The sequence below is a fragment of the Oncorhynchus keta genome, unplaced genomic scaffold, assembly GCF_023373465.1.
Source record: "Oncorhynchus keta strain PuntledgeMale-10-30-2019 unplaced genomic scaffold, Oket_V2 Un_scaffold_139_pilon_pilon, whole genome shotgun sequence".
NCBI classification, from domain to species: Eukaryota; Metazoa; Chordata; class Actinopteri; order Salmoniformes; family Salmonidae; genus Oncorhynchus; species Oncorhynchus keta.
The window spans coordinates 657,501-677,500 of record NW_026290780.1 but is presented as its reverse complement, the minus strand read 5'-3'; the positions used below and the strand labels follow the sequence as shown (position 1 = coordinate 677,500).

Sequence of the window (20,000 nt, the reverse complement as noted above, 5' to 3'; positions counted from 1 at the left end):
GAGAAACGCTACTAAACGTGTTTTACAGTGTTGACACAAACTCAACATCCGAAGCGCATCGTTGAAGATGTTGTTTTTGTGTAGTTTTCTACTTGAGCTTCTTTTACCTCGAGGTTTGGTGCTGTGTTTAGTGTCTCATTGCTGCTGGTTAAAAGGTTCCTTTTCTTTGTAGTGAATAGAGACACATAGCATAATGTCAGAGTATTTACAGGAGGAATGGACTGATCCCTTACGGAAAAAATATTTCAGTATAACTGCAGTATTACTGCTTCCTAAATACCACAGTCGACTGCAGTTACTGCACTTGTACAACTGCTGTCTTTTTTTACAAGGGATATATACAAGACAAGATAATAATAGTCACACAGACAAACTACAGAGGCCTTATACAGCCTCTGATTGTGTAATTCCACAACACTCATTTAAATAAATCATTGGAATTGGATTCTAGGTGCCCGACCTGTTTGTTTCACTAACAGACTAGTGGTTAGGCTGCCTCTTTCTTTCCCCCCCACAACGCAGCCAAAACCACGCCCCGTTATTCAGAGGAGCGTTCTGCAAAACTTTGAGCACTCTCCAAGTCTCCCAAGTCTATAAGTCTCCCAAGTCTCCCAAGTCTATAAGTCTCCCAAGTCTATAAGTCTCCCAAGTCTCCCAAGTCTATAAGTCTCCCAAGTCTCCCAAGTCTCCCAAGTCTATAAGTCTCCCAAGTCTATAAGTCTCCCAAGTCTCCCAAGTCTATAAGTCTCCCAAGTCTATAAGTCTCCCAAGTCTCCCAAGTCTCCCAAGTCTCCCAAGTCTCCCAAGTCTCCCAAGTCTATAAGTCTCCCAAGTCTCCAAGTCTCCCAAGTCTATAAGTCTCCCAAGTCTCCAAGTCTCCAAGTCTATAAGTCTCCCAAGTCTATAAGTCTCCCAAGTCTATAAGTCTCCCAAGTCTATAAGTCTCCCAAGTCTATAAGTCTCCCAAATCTCCAAGTCTATAAGTCTCCCAAGTCTCCAAGTCTATAAGTCTCCCAAGTCTATAAGTCTCCCAAGTCTATAAGTCTCCCAAGTCTCCCAAGTCTATAAGTCTCCCAAGTCTATAAGTCTCCAAGTCTCCCAAGTCTATAAGTCTCCCAAGTCTCCCAAGTCTCCCAAGTCTATAAGTCTCCCAAGTCTCCCAAGTCTCCAAGTCTCCCAAGTCTCCAAGTCTATAAGTCTCCCAAGTCTATAAGTCTCCCAAGTCTATAAGTCTCCAAGTCTCCAAGTCCGGAAGTGAATATCACATAGCGTGAAATTTCAGTCACTGATTAATAACATTTTCCCTTGTATTTCAAGATTGAAAAATATAATAACATAATGTCGTGGACCGAACTAGCCATTAACATCCCTTAACGCTCAAAGACAGATTCAATGGCTGTAGCATAGCGTCTTCGACTGAATGATTAGCTAATAAATATTTGAGAAATGATGAATAATAAGCATATGCTTTTACCTGATAATAGACTACTAATGATAATAAAACAACTTCAAATACTGAGCTAGTAACGTTAAGTAGCCTAGGTTAACTTAGCTGCCCTTCAATTGAGGGAATTCAGCAGAGTTCCCTGAGACATTTTTACAAATCATTGAAACTCGGAAAATAAATACATGGGCAAATGTTACCAAACATGATAATAACAGGTCTGGATTACGGTAGACAGCTAATTGTTAAATTCAACTTTCCATCCTTACCTTGGAAGGTCACAGTCTCTGTGCTGATCGCCTGTGAGTGAGACAACGCTAGCTAGCCAATGGGAGCGTAGTAGAACACTCCTCTGAATAACGGGGCGTGGTTTTGGCTGAACTGAGTTGGGGAAAAGACACGGTTAGCGAGAATGTTTGGTGTTTCACTAACAGACTAGGGGTTAGGCCAGCTAGACTGCTTGGTGTTTCACTAACAGACTAGGGGTTAGGCTAGCTAGACTGTTTGACTAATAGGCTAGGGGTTAGGCTAGCTAGACTGTTTGACTAACTGACTAGGTTAGGCTAGCTAGACTGTTTGACTAATAGGCTAGGGGTTAGGCTAGCTAGACTGTTTGTCACTAACAGGCTCGGGGTTAGGCTAGCTAGACTGTTTGACTAACTGACTAGGTTAGGCTAGCTAGACTGTTTGGCGTTTCAAGCAGGCTAGGGGTTAGGCTAGCTAGTCTGTTTGTCACTAACAGGCTAGGGGTTAGGCTAGCTAGTCTGTTTGTCACTAACAGGCTAGGGGTTAGGCTAGCTAGACTGTTTGGTGTTTGTATAACTAGCAGGCAAGTGTGTGCATGTGTGGTGAGACTTAACAAGGCGCAGATTCTGACACACAGAACTCAGACTCACCTCATATATACACACACATGCTCACACACAGATCTCAGCTGATCTATTTGCCACATTAGCGGAGTCTTTAGGGGATTTGAGGGGTTTGCTAATTGTCAGTCTTTAGGGGATTTGAGAGGTTTGCTAATTGCCAGTTTGTAATTTTAATTGGGACTAACAATCCCTCCCCTCTTCCCCCGTTCATTAAATTGATTAGACAATAAGGTGGTCGTCACTTTGCCCCCTAATCGTCTGACTACGTGCCCCCCCCACCCCACCTCTCACACATACAGTACCAGTGAGAAGTTTGAACACTCCTACTCATTTCATTCTCTCAACTAGCTTCATGAGGTAGTCACCTGGAATCTATTTAAATGAACAGGTGTGCTGGAATCTATTTAAATGAACAAGGTGGGGGTGCCTTTGGTAAAACACCAACACCTTGTGGAAGAACAGCTCAAATAAGCATTCCATCATTACTATAAGACATGAAGGTCAGTCAATTTGAAAATGTCACAAAAACAAAGCTGTGTTGTGACAAGGTAGGGGGGGTAGACAGAAGAGCCCTATTTGGTAAAACACCAACACCTTTTTGGCAAGAACAGCTCAAATAAGCAAAGAGAAACAACAGTCCATCATTACTATAAGACATGAAGGTCAGTCAATTCGGAAAATGTCACAAAAACCAAAGAGCAAGGCCGAGAAACATAGTGGAAGAGAGAGAGAGAGAAAGCAAGGCTGAGAAACATAGTGGAAGAGAGAGAGAGAGAGAGAGCAAGGCCGAGAAACATAGTGAAGAAGAGAGAGAGAGAGAGAGAGAAAGCAAGGCCGAGAAACATAGTGGAAGAGAGAGAGAAAGAGAGAAAGCAAGGCCGAGAAACATAGTGGAAGAGAGAGAGAGAGAGAAAGCAAGGCCGAGAAACATAGTGGAAGAGAGAGAGAGAAAAGCAAGGCCGAGAAACATAGTGGAAGAGAGAGAGAAAGCAAGGCTGAGAAACATAGTGGAAGAGAGAGAGAGAAAGCAAGGCTGAGAAACATAGTGGAAGAGAGAGAGAGAAAGCAGGGCCGAGAAACATAGTGGAAGAGAGAGAGAGAAAGCAAGGCCGAGAAACATAGTGGAAGAGAGAGAGAGAAAGCAAGGCCGAGAAACATAGTGGAAGAGAGAGAGAGAAAGCAATGCTGAGAAACATAATGTAAGAGAGAGAAAGCAAGGCTGAGAAACATAGTGGAGAGAGAGAGAAAGCAAGGCTGAGAAACATAGTGGAGAGAGAGAGAGAGAAAGCAAGGCTGAGAAACATAGTGGAGAGAGAGAGAGAGAAAGCAAGGCTGAGAAACATAGTGGAGAGAGAGAGAGAGAAAGCAAGGCCGAGAAAGATGAAGGAATAGAAAGAGATAGATGGAGTGATGTGACTTATAATGCCTGATGACTGCAGATGATTGATAATGTCTGACTGCATGTGATTAAAATTCAAAAGAAATCAGCCAAGACCTCAGAATTATTTTTGTAGATCTCCACAAGTCTGGTTCATCCTTGGGAACAATTTCCAAACACCTGAAGGTACCACATTCACCTGTACAAACAATAGCACGCAAGTATAAACACCATGGGACCACGCAGCCGTCATACCACTCAGGAAGGAGAAGCGTTTTGTCTCCTAGAGATGAACGTACTTTGGTGCGAAAAGTGCAAATCAACCTTGTGAAGATGCTGGAAGAAATGGGTACAAAAGTATCTATATACACAGTAAAATGAGTCCTATATCAACATAACCTGAAAGGCCAATCAACAAGGAAGAAGCCACTGCTCCTAAACCGCCATAAAAAAGCCAGACTACGGTTTGCACCTGCACATGGGGACGAAGATCGGGCTTTTTGGAGAAATGTCCTCTGGTCTGATGAAACAAAAATAGAACTGTTTGGCCATAATGACCATCGTTATGTTTGTTTGAAAAAGGGGGATGCTTGCAAGCCGAAGAACACCATCCCAACCGTGAAGCACGGGGGTGGCAGCATCATGTTGTGGGGTAGCTTTGCTGGGGTGCTTTGCTGCAGGAGGGACTGGTGCACTTCACAAAATAGATGGCATCATGAGGTTGTCAGGATTTGTGAAAAACTGAGTTTAAATGTATTTTGCTGACGGACGGACGGACGGACGGACGGACGGACGGACAGACGGACGGACGGGCGGGCGGGCGGACGGACGGACGGTCAGACAGACAGACAGACATATTTTAAACGTCTTGTGCCCGCTACTTAAATCTTACAAGTTTAGGTTTAGAGCAGTGGTCACCAACCGGTCGATATTAAAGACATTTCTGTAGAAAAGCCAAGTGGTCACCAACCGGTCGATGTTAAAGACATTTCTGTAGAAAAGCCAAGTGGTCACCAACCGGTCGATATTAAAGACATTTCTGTAGAAAAGCCAAGTGGTCACCAACCGGTCGATGTTAAAGACATTTCTGTAGAAAAGCCAAGTGGTCACCAACCGGTCGATGTTAAAGACGTTTCTGTAGAAAAGCCAAGTGGTCACCGACCGGTCGATATTAAAGACATTTCTGTAGAAAAGCCAAGTGGTCACCGACCGGTCGATACTAAAGACATTTCTGTAGAAAAGCCAACGATAAACAAAGTTTTCCTATTTTGAACCATTTCATGTTTCTGAAAAGACAAACTTCACCCGGTGAACCTGGAGATCTGTGGCTGAATCAGGACACGCCTACTGTGCTGGCCAATCAGATAGCTCAAATCACCATGCCTACAGCTTCCACAGCCACAGCAAAGTTTGATTGGCTACTAGCCTATATGTGATGTCATACATCATACAACTTTTAAAAACCTTGACCAGAGAGAGACTGTCAAAGAATACAGCAGGAAGCTGCTGTTTTTATGAGTGAGTTCATGTTTGTTTTTATTCAGGACTGTCAACACTGTTATTATGCAGGACTGTCAACACTGTTATTATTCAGGACTGTCAACACTGTTTTTATTCAGGACTGTCAACATTGTTTTTATTCAGGACTGTCAACACTGTTTTTATTCAGGGCTGTCAACACTGTTTTTATTCAGGACTGTCAACACTGTTTTTATTCAGGACTGTCAACACTGTTTTTATTCAGGACTGTCAACACTGTTTTTATGAGTGAGTTCACGTGTGTTATTATTCAGGACTGTCAACACTGTTTTTATTCAGGACTGTCAACACTGTTATTATTCAGGACTGTCAACACTGTTTTTATTCAGGACTGTCAACACTGTTATTATTCAGGACTGTCAACACTGTTATTATTCAGGACTGTCAACACTGTTTTTATTCAGGACTGTCAACACTGTTATTATTCAGGACTGTCAACACTGTTATTATTCAGGACTGTCAACACTGTTATTATTCAGGACTGTCAACACTGTTTTTATTCAGGACTGTCAACACTGTTTTTATTCAGGACTGTCAACACTGTTTTTATTCAGGACTGTCAACACTGTTTTTATTCAGGACTGTCAACACTGTTTTTATTCAGGACTGTTTTTATTCAGGACTGTCAACACTGTTTTTATTCAGGACTGTCAACACTGTTTTTATTCAGGACTGTCAACACTGTTTTTATTCAGGACTGTCAACACTGTTTTTATTCAGGACTGTCAACACTGTTTTTATTCAGGACTGTCAACACTGTTTTTATTCAGGACTGTCAACACTGTTTTTATTCAGGACTGTGTCAACACTGTTTTTATTCAGGACTGTCAACACTGTTATTATTCAGGACTGTCAACACTGTTTTTATTCAGGACTGTCAACACTGTTTTTATTCAGGACTGTCAACACTGTTTTTATTCAGGACTGTCAACACTGTTTTTATTCAGGACTGTCAACACTGTTTTTATTCAGGACTGTCAACACTGTTTTTATTCAGGACTGTCAACACTGTTTTTATGAGTGAGTTCATGTTTGTTTTTATTCAGGACTGTCAACACTGTTTTTATTCAGGACTGTCAACACTGTTTTTATTCAGGACTGTCAACACTGTTTTTATTCAGGACTGTCAACACTGTTTTTATTCAGGACTGTCAACACTGTTTTTATTCAGGACTGTCAACACTGTTTTTATGAGTGAGTTCATGTTTGTTTTTATTCAGGACTGTCAACACTGTTTTTATTCAGGACTGTCAACACTGTTTTTATTCAGGACTGTCAACACTGTTTTTATTCAGGACTGTCAACACTGTTATTATTCAGGACTGTCAACACTGTTTTTATTCAGGACTGTCAACACTGTTTTTATTCAGGACTGTCAACACTGTTTTTATTCAGGACTGTCAACATTGTTTTTATTCAGGACTGTCAACACTGTTTTTATTCAGGACTGTCAACACTGTTTTTATTCAGGACTGTCAACACTGTTTTTATTCAGGACTGTCAACACTCGTTTTTTATTCAGGACTGTCAACACTGTTTTTATTCAGGACTGTCAACACTGTTTTTATTCAGGACTGTCAACACTGTTTTTATTCAGGACTGTCAACACTGTTTTTATTCAGGACTGTCAACACTGTTTTTATTCAGGACTGTCAACACTCGTTTTTTATTCAGGACTGTCAACACTCGTTTTTTATTCAGGACTGTCAACATTGTTATTATTCAGGACTGTCAACACTGTTTTTATGAGTGAGTTCATGTTTGTTATTATTCAGGACTGTCAACACTGTTTTTATGAGTGAGTTCATGTTTGTTATTATTCAGGACTGTCAACATTGTTATTATTCAGGACTGTCAACATTGTTTTTATTCAGGACTGTCAACACTGTTTTTATGAGTGAGTTCATGTTTGTTATTATTCAGGACTGTCAACATTGTTATTATTCAGGACTGTCAACATTGTTTTTATTCAGGACTGTCAACACTCATTTTTTATTCAGGACTATCAACACTGTTATTATTCAACGCTACTACAAAGCATAAAACTTGCTTCTCCCTCCTTCCACTCGCGCTGCAATAAATGAGTAACGATGTGTATCGAGAGCCCTGCCTTTTTATTATTATTAGCAGCTTGTCCTGTCTATTTCAACATTGAGGAATATTTCTCTGGTCATAGGAACAACATGAATTTGTGCCTGGGGCAGATGCGGTGTGACTCAAGTTTTGAAATCAGGTGGAAGACAGTGCCTCCTCTCTCTGGTCAGTCTCGCCGGAGGAAAGGAAGGAGAGAGCAGGGACCGTGAGAGGCTGACCCTCTGCTGCTCTCTCCCTCCGCTGAGACTGGGAACTCAGAACTCTCAAATCTCCGACCTCAGTGCTTTCGATACAACTGGGAACTCGAGAAAAAAACAATATTCAACTGGGGAAAGATTCCAACTCTGGCTTCATTCTAGAGCTTGGACTTTCCGACCTGAAGATCACTGACATCATGATTTGACCTCATATTTTTCTGAGTTCCCGGTTGTCTTCAAAGCACCATGACCATCAGATGCATGTTCCATCAATCAGTCCAGTAAAATAAAAATATATAATTATTTCAATTTGTGGTCAGCTCTGCTTTGCAAGTGCTACACCAGTTTATAAATATATGATCTGAGAATAACAGTATTGGCAGACCAGGCATATAGCCAATATGCTGTGATAACGTAGATCTCAGCTTGCTTTTGGACTGCGAAAGTGATCTTGACTTAGAAAAGGTTGGTTTGGAGCTAGTTGTTAAAATGAAATGTTTTGGACAGAAAGTGTGTAGTGTAGCCTGTCCAGTAGTGAAGTCCAGTGTCCTTTACCTTCTCCCTAATCCATCTCTCCCTCTCTTCCCTCTTCAGGTGCTCTGTCAGGGGGTCAGCTGGGTCCAGGAGAGCTGCTGCAACAGAGGTTACGCTGTGGCCAGGTGGACCAGGCTCTAGGAATTCTGGGAGCCATGGAGTGGAGCACTATGGGAACGGAGTGTTACCGGGCACTAACCTCTGTCACAGACTACCTGCTGAGGCTAGAGCTGGACCAGACCAGAGAGGGTGAGACCGGGGCAATGCATTCATCAATCTGTCACTGCGTTTACACAGTCAACCCATTTCTGGTCATCTGCCTAATTATTGGCAAAAGATATGATCTGATTGGTCAAAAGACCAATTTGTGAAAAATTATCAGAATTGGGCTGCCTGTGTAAATGTAGCTTTAGTCAATCAAGTAATCAGTCCAGCAAACTGTAAATCAATTAATCAATCAATCAGTTGACTAATGAATTAGTCAATCAACCAAATATAGTAAACCATCAAATTAAATCAATGCATTAATCAATCTATTAATCAACCAACCAGTCGGTCAGTCAGTCAATCAATCAATCAACCAGTCAATCAGTAAAACAATCAAATGAATGTTTATTTCCTGTCTGCAGTCCAGTTGGAGGCAGCTCTGGGTGTGTTCTACGCTCCGCCCCGCCCCCTCTCTGACTCGGTGGTTCTAGAATACAGAGGGCCAATCAGCAAGTACGCCCGACGCTTCTTCCACCACCTACTCAGGTAACCCAGCCCCCTACAGTATAACCCACCCACTCGGGTAACCACACCTCCTATACACTTAACCACACCCACCAAGGTCTGCCAAACGGAGAAAAAAAACATTCACCTTTCATTTAAATACAATCATCATTTTTCTGTCATCCTAGATTGACATTTTAGTCATTTAGCAGACGCTCTTATCCAGAGAGACTAACAGTTAATTGGGTTTAAGATACTGTAGCTAGGTGAGACAAGCACATGTCAGTCACAGTGTATTCTGAAAGTATTCAGACCCCTGGGCTTTTTCCACATTCTGTTACGGCCTTATTCTAAAATGGATTACATTGGTCCATTTTTCTCATCAATCTTAACAAAATACCCCATAATGACAAAGCAAAAACAGGTTTTTAGAAATGTTATCAAATGTATTAAAAATAACACACTGAAATATTCCATTTACATAAGTATGATGGAGACCACTGTGTTCTTGGGGACCTTTAATGCTGCAGAAATGTTTTGGTACCCAGATCTGTGCCTCAACATGATCCTGTCTCGGAGCTCTACAGACAATTCCTTCAACCTCATGGCTTGGTTTTTGCTCTGACATGCACTGTCAACTGTGGGACCTTATATAGACAGGTGTGCTACCTTTCCAAATCATGTCCAATCAATTGAATTTACCACAGGTGAACTTCAATCAAGTTGTAGAAACATCTCAAGGATGATCAATGGAAACAGGATGTACCTGAGCTCAATTTTGAATCTCATAGCAAAGGGTCTAAATACCTATGTAAATAAGATATTTCTGTTGATTTATTTTTTATGAAAAAAAATATAAAAACCTGTTTTCGCTTCGTCATTATGGGGTGTTGTGTGTAGATTGATGAGGAAATAGTTTTATGTAATTCATTTTAGAATAAGGCTGTAACGTAACAAAATGTGGAAACAGTCAAGGGGTCTGAATACTTTCCCAAGGCACAGGAAGCACATTTTCCCTCAATCAAGTAATTATTAGTGCTAGTAGGAAAAAACAACTGAGTTAAAAAATATATATATATACATTAGTTAATAAAGTAAGTAGCTAACATCACTGAGTCGATCAATTCAGAATAATGATGATGATGATGATGAATGATGATGATAACGATGTGATCTCTTGCTCTCAAACACTCACACATACACACGCACATACACACACACACACACACACACACACACACACACACACACACACACACATATACACACACACATACACACACATACATATATACACGCGCACACACATACACACACATACATATATACACGCACACACACACACACACATACACACACATACATATATACACACACACACACACACACACACACACACACACACACACACACACACACACACACACACACACACACACACACACACACACACACACACACACACACACACACACACACACACACAAAAGAGGGTCTCTCCCCATTTATAGAGATGAGTGTTGGGAGGCTGAGTATCTACTCAGTACAATACTCCCTAACTTCTCCAGGCCAGAGCCAACATGAAACAAACAAACTCAACCAAAGAGAAGCGTTTTCATTTGATGTTGAAGAAGGGATGAATGCAGGTGGGTGATAAGGGAGAGGGAAAAGGAGGGAGGAGAGAGGAGAGGGGAGAGAGGGAGAGGAGGAGTGCCAGAAAAGGCTCTGCTTGCCAAAGAGAGAAAATGGAAGAAGGAAGATGTGGAGTGAACGAGCCTAGCAAGAACACTGGACCACTGTAGTAATGGAAGGTTTTACAGCAAGAACACTGTGGACCACTGTAGTGATGGCAGGTTTTACAGCAAGAACACTGTGGACCACTGTAGTGATGGCAGGTTTTACAGCAAGAACACTGTGGACCACTGTAGTGATGGCAGGTTTTACAGCAAGAACACTGTGGACCACTGTAGTGATGGCAGGTTTTACAGCAAGAACACTGGACCACTGTAGTAATGGCAGGTTTTACAGCAAGAACACTGTGGACCACTGTAGTGATGGTAGGTTTTACAGCAAGAACACTGGACCACTGTAGTGATGGCAGGTTTTACAGCAAGAACACAGTGGACCACTGTAGTGATGGCAGGTTTTACAGCAAGAACACTGTGGACCACTGTAGTGATGGCAGGTTTTATAGCAAGAACACTGTGGACCACTGTAGTGATGGAAGGTTTTACAGCAAGAACGCTGGACCACTTAGTGATGGCAGGTTTTACAGCAAGAACACTGTGGACCACTGTAGTGATGGCAGGTTTTATAGCAAGAACACTGTGGACCACTGTAGTGATGGAAGGTTTTACAGCAAGAACACTGTGGACCACTGTAGTGATGGCAGGTTTTACAGCAAGAACACTGTGGACCACTGTAGTGATGGCAGGTTTTACAGCAAGAACACTGTGGACCACTGTAGTGATGGCAGGTTTTATAGCAAGAACACTGTGGACCACTGTAGTGATGGAAGGTTTTACAGCAAGAACACCATGGACCACTGTAGTGATGGCAGGTTTTACAGAAAGAACACTGTGGACCACTGTAGTGATGGCAGGTTTTACAGCAAGAACACTGGACCACTGTAGTGATGGCAGGTTTTACAGCAAGAACACTGTGGACCACTGTATTGATGGCAGGTTTTATAGCAAGAACACTGTGGACCACTGTAGTGATGGAAGGTTTTACAGCAAGAACACCATGGACCACTGTAGTGATGGCAGGTTTTACAGAAAGAACACTGTGGACCACTGTAGTGATGGCAGGTTTTACAGCAAGAACACTGGACCACTGTAGTGATGGTAGGTTTTACAGCAAGAACACTGTGGACCACTGTAGTGATGGCAGGTTTACAGCAAGAACACTGGACCCCTGTAGTGATGGTAGGTTTTACAGCAAGAACACCATGGACCACTGTAGTGATGGCAGGTTTTACAGCAAGAACACTGTGGACCACTGTAGTGATGGCAGGTTTTACAGCAAGAACACTGTGGACCACTGTAGTGATGGAAGGTTTTACAGCAAGAACACTGGACCACTGTAGTGATGGCAGGTTTTACAGCAAGAACACCATGGACCACTGTAGTGACGGCAGGTTTTACAGCAAGAACACTGTGGACCACTGTAGTGATGGCAGGTTTTACAGAAAGAACACTGTGGACCACTGTAGTGATGGAAGGTTTTACAGCAAGAACACTGGACCACTGTAGTGATGAACGGTTTTACAGCAAGAACACTCTGGACCACTGTAGTGATGGAAGGTTTTACAGCAAGAACACTGTGGACCACTGTAGTGATGGAAGGTTTTACAGCAATAACACTCTGGACCACTGTAGTAATGGAAGGTTTTACAGCAAGAACACTGTGGACCACTGTAGTGATGGCAGGTTTTACAGCAAGAACACTGTGGACCACTGTAGTGATGGCAGGTTTTACAGCAAGAACACTGTGGACCACTGTAGTGATGGCAGGTTTTACAGCAAGAACACTGTGGACCACTGTAGTGATGGCAGGTTTTACAGCAAGAACACTGTGGACCACTGTAGTGATGGCAGGTTTTACAGCAAGAACACTGTGGACCACTGTAGTGATGGCAGGTTTTACAGCAAGAACACTGTGGACCACTGTAGTGATGGCAGGTTTTACAGCAAGAACAATGTGGACCACTGTAGTGATGGCAGGTTTTACAGCAAGAACACTGTGGACCACTGTAGTGATGGCAGGTTTTACAGCAAGAACAATGTGGACCACTGTAGTGATGGCAGGTTTTACAGCAAGAACACTGTGGACCACTGTAGTGAGGGCAGGTTTTACAGCAAGAACACCATGTTGTGGGGGTGCTTTGCTGCAGGAGGGACTGGTGCACTTCACAAAATAGATGGCATCATGAGGAAGGACAATTATGTGGATATATTGAAGCAACATCTCAAAACATCAGTCAGGACGTTAAAGCTTGGTCGCAAATGGGTCTTTCAAATGGACAATGACCCCAAGCATAATTCCAAAGTTGTGGCAAAATGACAACAAAGTCAAGGTGTTGGAGTGGCCATCACAAAGCCCTGACCTCAATCCTATAGAAAATGACTGGGCAGAATTGAAAGAGCATGTGCAAGCAAGGAGGCCTACAAACCTGACTCAGTTACACCAGCTCTGTCAGGAGGAATGAGCCAAAATTCACCCAACTTATTGTCGGAAGCTTGTGGAAGGCAACCCGAAACGTTTGACCCAAGTTAAACAATTGAAAGGTAATGCTTCCAAATACTAATTGAGTGTGTATGTAAACTTCTGACCCACTGGGAATGTGATGAATGAAATACAATTTGAAATAAATCACTCTCTACTATTATTCTGACATTTAACATTCTTAAAATAAAGTGGTGATCCTAACTGACCTAAGACAGGGAATTTTTACTATGATTAAATGTCAGGAATTGTGAAAAACTGAGTTTAAATGTATTTGGCTAAGGTGTATGTAAACCTCCGACTTCAACTGTATATAAACTCAATTCTGGGTTAATTTAGTTGGTGTATACATACACATTACTGGGGCGGCAGGTAGCATAGTGGTTAGAGAGTTGGGCCAGTAACCAGCAGGTAGCCTAGTGGTTAGAGCGTTGGGCCAATAACCAGCAGGTAACCTAGTGGTTAGAGCGTTGGGCCAGTAACCAGCAGGTAGCCTAGTGGTTAGTGTTGGGCCAATAACCAGCAGGTAACCTAGTGGTTAGAGCGTTGGGCCAGTAACCAGCAGGTAGCCTAGTGGTTAGAGTGTTGGGCCAGTAACCAGCAGGTAGCCTAGTGGTTAGAGCGTTGGACCAGTAACCAGCAGGTAGCCTAGTGGTTAGAGCGTTGGGCCAGTAACCAGCAGGTAGCCTAGTGGTTAGAGCGTTGGACCAGTAACCAGCAGGTAGCCTAGTGGTTAGAGCGTTGGGCCAGTAACCAGCAGGTAGCCTAGTGGTTAGAGTGTTGGGCCAGTAACCAGCAGGTAGCCTAGTGGTTAGAGTGTTGGGCCAGTAACCAGCAGGTAGCCTAGTGGTTAGAGCGTTGGACCAGTAACCAACAGGTAGCCTAGTGGTTAGAGCGTTGGGCCAGTAACCAGCAGGTAGCCTAGTGGTTAGAGTGTTGGGCCAGTAAACAGCAGGTAGCCTAGTGGTTAGAGCGTTGGACCAGTAACCAGCAGGTAGCCTAGTGGTTAGAGTGTTGGGCCAGTAATCAGCAGGTAGCCTAGTGGTTAGAGTGTTGGACTAGTAACCAGCAGGTAGCCTAGTGGTTAGAGTGTTGGACTAGTAACCAGCAGGTAGCCTAGTGGTTAGAGTGTTGGACTAGTAACCAGCAGGTAGCCTAGTGGTTAGAGTGTTGGACTAGTAACCAGCAGGTAACCTAGTGGTTAGAGTGTTGGACTAGTAACCAGCAGGTAGCCTAGTGGTTAGAGTGTTGGACTAGTAACCAGCAGGTAACCTAGTGGTTAGAGTGTTGGACTAGTAACCAGCAGGTAGCCTAGTGGTTAGAGTGTTGGACTAGTAACCAGCAGGTAGCCTAGTGGTTAGAGTGTTGGACTAGTAACCAGCAGGTAGCCTAGTGGTTAGAGTGTTGGACTAGTAACCAGCAGGTAGCCTAGTGGTTAGAGTGTTGGACTAGTAACCAGCAGGTAGCCTAGTGGTTAGAGTGTTGGACTAGTAACCAGCAGGTAGCCTAGTGGTTAGAGTGTTGGACTAGTAACCAGCAGGTAACCTAGTGGTTAGAGTGTTGGACTAGTAACCAGCAGGTAGCCTAGTGGTTAGAGTGTTGGACTAGTAACCAGCAGGTAGCCTAGTGGTTAGAGTGTTGGACTAGTAACCAGCAGGTAACCTAGTGGTTAGAGTGTTGGACTAGTAACCAGCAGGTAGCCTAGTGGTTAGAGTGTTGGACTAGTAACCAGCAGGTAACCTAGTGGTTAGAGTGTTGGACTAGTAACCAGCAGGTAGCCTAGTGGTTAGAGTGTTGGACTATTAACCAGCAGGTAGCCTAGTGGTTAGAGTGTTGGGCCAGTAACCAGCAGGTAGCCTAGTGGTTAGAGTGTTGGACTAGTAACCAGCAGGTAGCCTAGTGGTTAGAGTGTTGGACTAGTAACCAGCAGGTAGCCTAGTGGTTAGAGTGTTGGACTAGTAACCAGCAGGTAGCCTAGTGGTTAGAGTGTTGGGCCAGTAACCAGCAGGTAGCCTAGTGGTTAGAGTGTTGGACTAGTAACCAGCAGGTAGCCTAGTGGTTAGAGTGTTGGGCCAGTAACCAGCAGGTAGCCTAGTGGTTAGAGTGTTGGACTAGTAACCAGCAGGTAGCCTAGTGGTTAGAGTGTTGGACTAGTAACCAGCAGGTAGCCTAGTGGTTAGAGTGTTGGACTAGTAACCAGCAGGTAGCCTAGTGGTTAGAGTGTTGGACTAGTAACCAGCAGGTAGCCTAGTGGTTAGAGTGTTGGACTAGTAACCAGCAGGTAACCTAGTGGTTAGAGTGTTGGACTAGTATCCCCGAGCTGACAAGGTAAAAATCTGTCGTTCTGCCCCTGAACAAGGCAGTTAACCCACTGTTCCAAGGATTGTAAATAAGAATTTGTTCTTAACTGACTTGCCTAGTTAAATAAAGGTTGCATTTAAAAAACAAAAAATATATAATTACTGTGTTAATTTTGTTGGTGACATGCCAGAGACAGGAGACGTCTCCACAGTCTATTTTACTGTCTGTACAGAACATAACGCTGCAGGTGTAATGCTTTTTTAATGTGTTGAAGTCTTATAATCCAGTTTATGTTATGTCTGCAGACACCAGCGCTTTGAGAAGGCCTTCCTGCTGGCGGTTGACATTGGAGCTAGAGACCTGTTTATGGTGAGGCAGTCTGTCTTTTCCTCCTCTCCTCTCTCTCTCTGTCTCTGTCTCTCTCTCTCTGTCTCTGTCTCTCTCTCGCCCCCCTCTCTCTCTCTCTCTCTCCTCTCTCTCTCGCTTTCTCTCTCTCTCTCTCCTCTCTCTCTCTTTCTTTCTCTCTCTCTCTCCTCTCTCTCCTCTCTCGCTCTCTCCCTCTCCACCTTTCTCTCTCTGTCTCTCTGTCTCTCTGTCTCTCTCTCTCATTCTTTTGTTCCTCTTCTCTCCTCTACTCTTGTCTCCTCTCCTTTTGTCTTCTCTCGTCTTCTCTCTGTCTCTCTGTCATGGTGAGTAACAGGTAGAGGGGCCTTGTGATCTGAACACTTTTCTTCCGTCTCCTCCTCTCACCTCTCTTCTTCTCGCTCGCTCTTTCTTTCACTCTACTGTGAAACGGTCTTGTATGTCTGACCCCCTTCTTTGTGCGGGCCCCCTTTTGCTTCACCCTCCATGCTTCCATGCCCCCCCCCCCAGCTATTTAATGTTCACTCTTTGCACCTCCTCTCTCACCTCCTCCCCCCTACTCCCATCACACTGATAGCAATAGGTTCCAATTCACTCGCCACTAAGTAGAGCCGCTGAGAAGCCGAATTGAAAAGGTGGAGCCGAAGCTATGGACCTTGAAAGGACACAGAGAGAGAGAGGAGTGAGGCAAGAGAGAAGGAGAGAGGAGAGACAGAAGGAGAGAGGAGGGGGTGGAGGGAAAGAACTGCTCCGGAAACAGAGATAAAGAATGGGGAGATGAACAGAAAGGAGACCTCCTCTGTCACCTAGGAGACATACTAGAGAAAGGAGACCTCCTCTGTCACCCAGGAGACAAGCCAGAGAAAGGAGACCTCCTCTGTCACCTAGGAGACATACCAGAGAAAGGAGACCTCATCTGTCACCTAGGAGACATACCAGAGAAAGGAGACCTCCTCTGTCACCTAGGAGACATACCAGAGAAAGGAGACCTCCTCTGTCACCTAGGAGACATACCAGAGAAAGGAGACCTCCTCTGTCACCTAGGAGACATACCAGAGAAAGGAGGCCTCCTCTGTCACCTAGGAGACAAGCCAGAGAAAGGAGACCTCCTCTGTCACCTAGGAGACATACCAGAGAAAGGAGACCTCCTCTGTCACCTAGGAGACAAGCCAGAGAAAGGAGACCTCCTCTGTCACCTAGGAGACATACCAGAGAAAGGAGACCTCCTCTGTCACCTAGGAGACAAGCCAGAGAAAGGAGACCTCCTCTGTCACCTAGGAGACATACCAGAGAAAGGAGACCTCCTCTGTCACCTAGGAGACATACCAGAGAAAGGAGGGAAGAAAAATAAAAGAACCCAAAGAAAGAAAGTGACACGTGTCTCCTTTTTGGAACAACAAAGAGAGCAGGGAACGAAACGTAAAGAGAGAGGAGAGAGAAAGGTAGGGAGATGGGGGAAAGAGAGAGGTAGGGAGATGGGGGAAAGAGAGAGAGGTAGGGAGATGGGGGAAAGAGAGAGGTAGGGAGATGGGGGAAAGAGAGAGGTAGGGAGATGGGGGAAAGAGAGAGAGGTAGGGAGATGGGGGAAAGAGAGAGGTAGGGAGATGGGGGAAAGAGAGAGGTAGGGAGATGGGGGAAGAGAGAGAGGTAGGGAGATGGGGAAAGAGAGAGAGGTAGGGAGATGGGGGAAAGAGAGAGAGGTAGGGAGATGGGGGAAAGAGAGAGGTAGGGAGATGGGGGAAAGAGAGAGAGGTAGGGAGATGGGGGAAAGAGAGAGAGGTAGGGAGATGGGGAAAGAGAGAGAGGTAGGGAGATGGGGGAAAGAGAGAGAGGTAGGGAGATGGGGAAAGAGAGAGAGGTAGGGAGATGGGGGAAAGAGAGAGAGGTAGGGAGATGGGGGAAAGAGAGAGAGGTAGGGAGATGGGGGAAAGAGAGAGGTAGGGAGATGGGGAAAGAGAGAGGTAGGGAGATGGGGGAAAGAGAGAGAGGTAGGGAGATGGGGGAAAGAGAGAGGTAGGGAGATGGGGGAAAGAGAGAGGTAGGGAGATGGGGAAAAGAGAGAGGTAGGGAGATGGGGGAAAGAGAGAGAGGTAGGGAGATGGGGGAAAGAGAGAGAGGTAGGGAGATGGGGGAAAGAGAGAGGTAGGGAGATGGGGAAAGAGAGAGGTAGGGAGATGGGGGAAAGAGAGAGAGGTAGGGAGATGGGGAAAGAGAGAGAGGTAGGGAGATGGGGGAAAGAGAGAGGTAGGGAGATGGGGGAAAGAGAGAGGTAGGGAGATGGGGGAAAGAGAGAGGTATAGGGATGTGGGGAAAGAGAGAGAGGTAGGGAGATGGGGGAAAGAGAGAGAGGTAGGGAGATGGGGAAAGAGAGAGGTAGGGAGATGGGGGAAAGAGAGAGGTAGGGAGATGGGGAGAGAGAGAGAGGTAGGGAGATGGGGAAAGAGAGAGGTAGGGAGAGGGGGAAAGAGAGAGGTAGGGAGATGGGGGAAAGAGAGAGAGGTAGGGAGATGGGGGAAAGAGAGAGAGGTAGGGAGATGGGGAAAGAGAGAGAGGTAGAGAGATGGGGAAAGAGAGAGGTAGGGAGATGGGGGAAAGAGAGAGGTAGGGAGATGGGGGAAGAGAGAGAGGTAGGGAGATGGGGAAAGAGAGAGAGGTAGGGAGATGGGGGAAAGAGAGAGAGGTAGGGAGATGGGGAAAGAGAGAGAGGTAGGGAGATGGGGGAAAGAGAGAGGTAGGGAGATGGGGGAAAGAGAGAGGTAGGGAGATGGGGGAAAGAGAGAGGTAGGGAGATGGGGGAAAGAGAGGTAGGGAGATAGGGAGATGGGGGGGAAAGAGAGAGGTAGGGAGATGGGGGAAAGAGAGAGGTAGGGAGATGGGGGAAAGAGAGAGAGGTAGGGAGATGGGGGAAAGAGAGAGGTAGGGAGATGGGGGAAAGAGAGAGAGGTAGGGAGATGGGGAAAGAGAGAGAGGTAGGGAGATGGGGGAAAGAGAGAGGTAGGGAGATGGGGGAAAGAGAGAGAGGTAGGGAGATGGGGAAAGAGAGAGAGGTAGGGAGATGGGGAAAGAGAGAGGTAGGGAGATGGGGGAAAGAGAGAGAGGTAGGGAGATGGGGAAAGAGAGAGGTAGGGAGATGGGGAAAGAGAGAGAGGTAGGGAGATGGGGAAAGAGAGAGGTAGGGAGATGGGGGAAGAGAGAGAGGTAGGGAGATGGGGAAAGAGAGAGAGAAAAGAGAGCAGAGAGAGAGATGGGGAAAGAGAGAGAGGTAGGGAGATGGGGGAAAGAGAGAGAGGTAGGGAGATGGGGGAAAGAGAGAGAGGTAGGGAGATGGGGGAAAGAGAGAGGTAGGGAGATGGGGGAAAGAGAGAGAGGTAGGGAGATGGGGGAAAGAGAGAGAGGTAGGGAGATGGGGGAAAGAGAGAGAGAAAAGAGAGCAGAGAGAGAGATGGGGGAAAGAGAGAGGTAGGGAGATGGGGGAAGAGAGAGAGGTAGGGAGATGGGGGAAAGAGAGAGGTAGGGAGATGGGGGAAAGAGAGAGAGGTAGGGAGATGGGGAAAGAGAGAGAGGTAGGGAGATGGGGAAAGAGAGAGGTAGGGAGATGGGGGAAAGAGAGAGGTAGGGAGATGGGGGAAAGAGAGGTAGGGAGATGGGGGAAAGAGAGAGAGGTAGGGAGATGGGGGAAAGAGAGAGAGGTAGGGAGATGGGGGAAAGAGAGAGAGGTAGGGAGATGGGGGAAAGAGAGAGAGGTAGGGAGATGAGAGAAAAGAGAGCAGAGAGAGAGATGGGGGAAAGAGAGAGAGAAAAGAGAGCAGAGAGAGAGATGGGGGAAAGAGAGAGAGGTATGGAGATGGGGGAAAGAGAGAGAGGTAGGGAGATGGGGGAAAGAGAGAGAGAAAAGCGAGCAGAGAGAGAGATGGGGGAAAGAGAGAGAGAAAAGAGAGCAGAGAGAGAGATGGGGGAAAGAGAGAGAGGTAGGGAGATGGGGGAAAGAGAGAGAGGTAGGAAGATGGGGGAAAGAGAGAGGTAGAGAGATGGGGGAAAGAGAGAGAGGTAGGGAGATGGGGGAAAGAGAGAAAGAAAAGAGAGCAGAGAGAGAGATGGGGGAAAGAGAGAGGTAGGGAGATGGGGGAAAGAGAGAGAGGAAAGAGAGCAGAGAAAGAGATGGGGGAAAGAGAGAGAGGTAGGGAGATGGGGAAAGAGAGAGAGAAAAGAGAGCAGAGAGAGAGATGGGGGAAAGAGAGGTAGGGAGATGGGGGAAAGAGAGAGAGAAAAGAGAGCAGAGAGAGAGATGGGGGAAAGAGAGAGAGGTAGGGAGATGGGGGAAAGAGAGAGAGAAAAGAGAGCAG

The 20,000-nt window shown here is 45.3% G+C and overlaps 1 protein-coding gene and 1 long non-coding RNA gene across 21 annotated transcripts in view; both read left to right on the top strand.

Moving 5' to 3' along the window:
• Positions 1-20,000, top strand: part of wdpcp (WD repeat containing planar cell polarity effector) — a 145,750-nt gene that overhangs the window by 76,122 nt on the left and 49,628 nt on the right. For all 20 annotated transcript variants that reach the window (XM_052513743.1, XM_052513740.1, XM_052513741.1 and 17 more), the window contains 3 exons: positions 8,116-8,304; positions 8,685-8,808; positions 15,600-15,663. In XM_052513743.1, the coding sequence (XP_052369703.1) occupies positions 8,116-8,304; positions 8,685-8,808; positions 15,600-15,663 (377 nt within the window). The remainder of the gene's footprint in view (positions 1-8,115; positions 8,305-8,684; positions 8,809-15,599; positions 15,664-20,000) is intronic.
• Positions 11,708-14,756, top strand: LOC127927406 (uncharacterized). Its single transcript, XR_008127297.1, has 3 exons — positions 11,708-11,781; positions 12,156-12,449; positions 12,492-14,756. It is a non-coding gene; the product is annotated as an uncharacterized LOC127927406 (long non-coding RNA).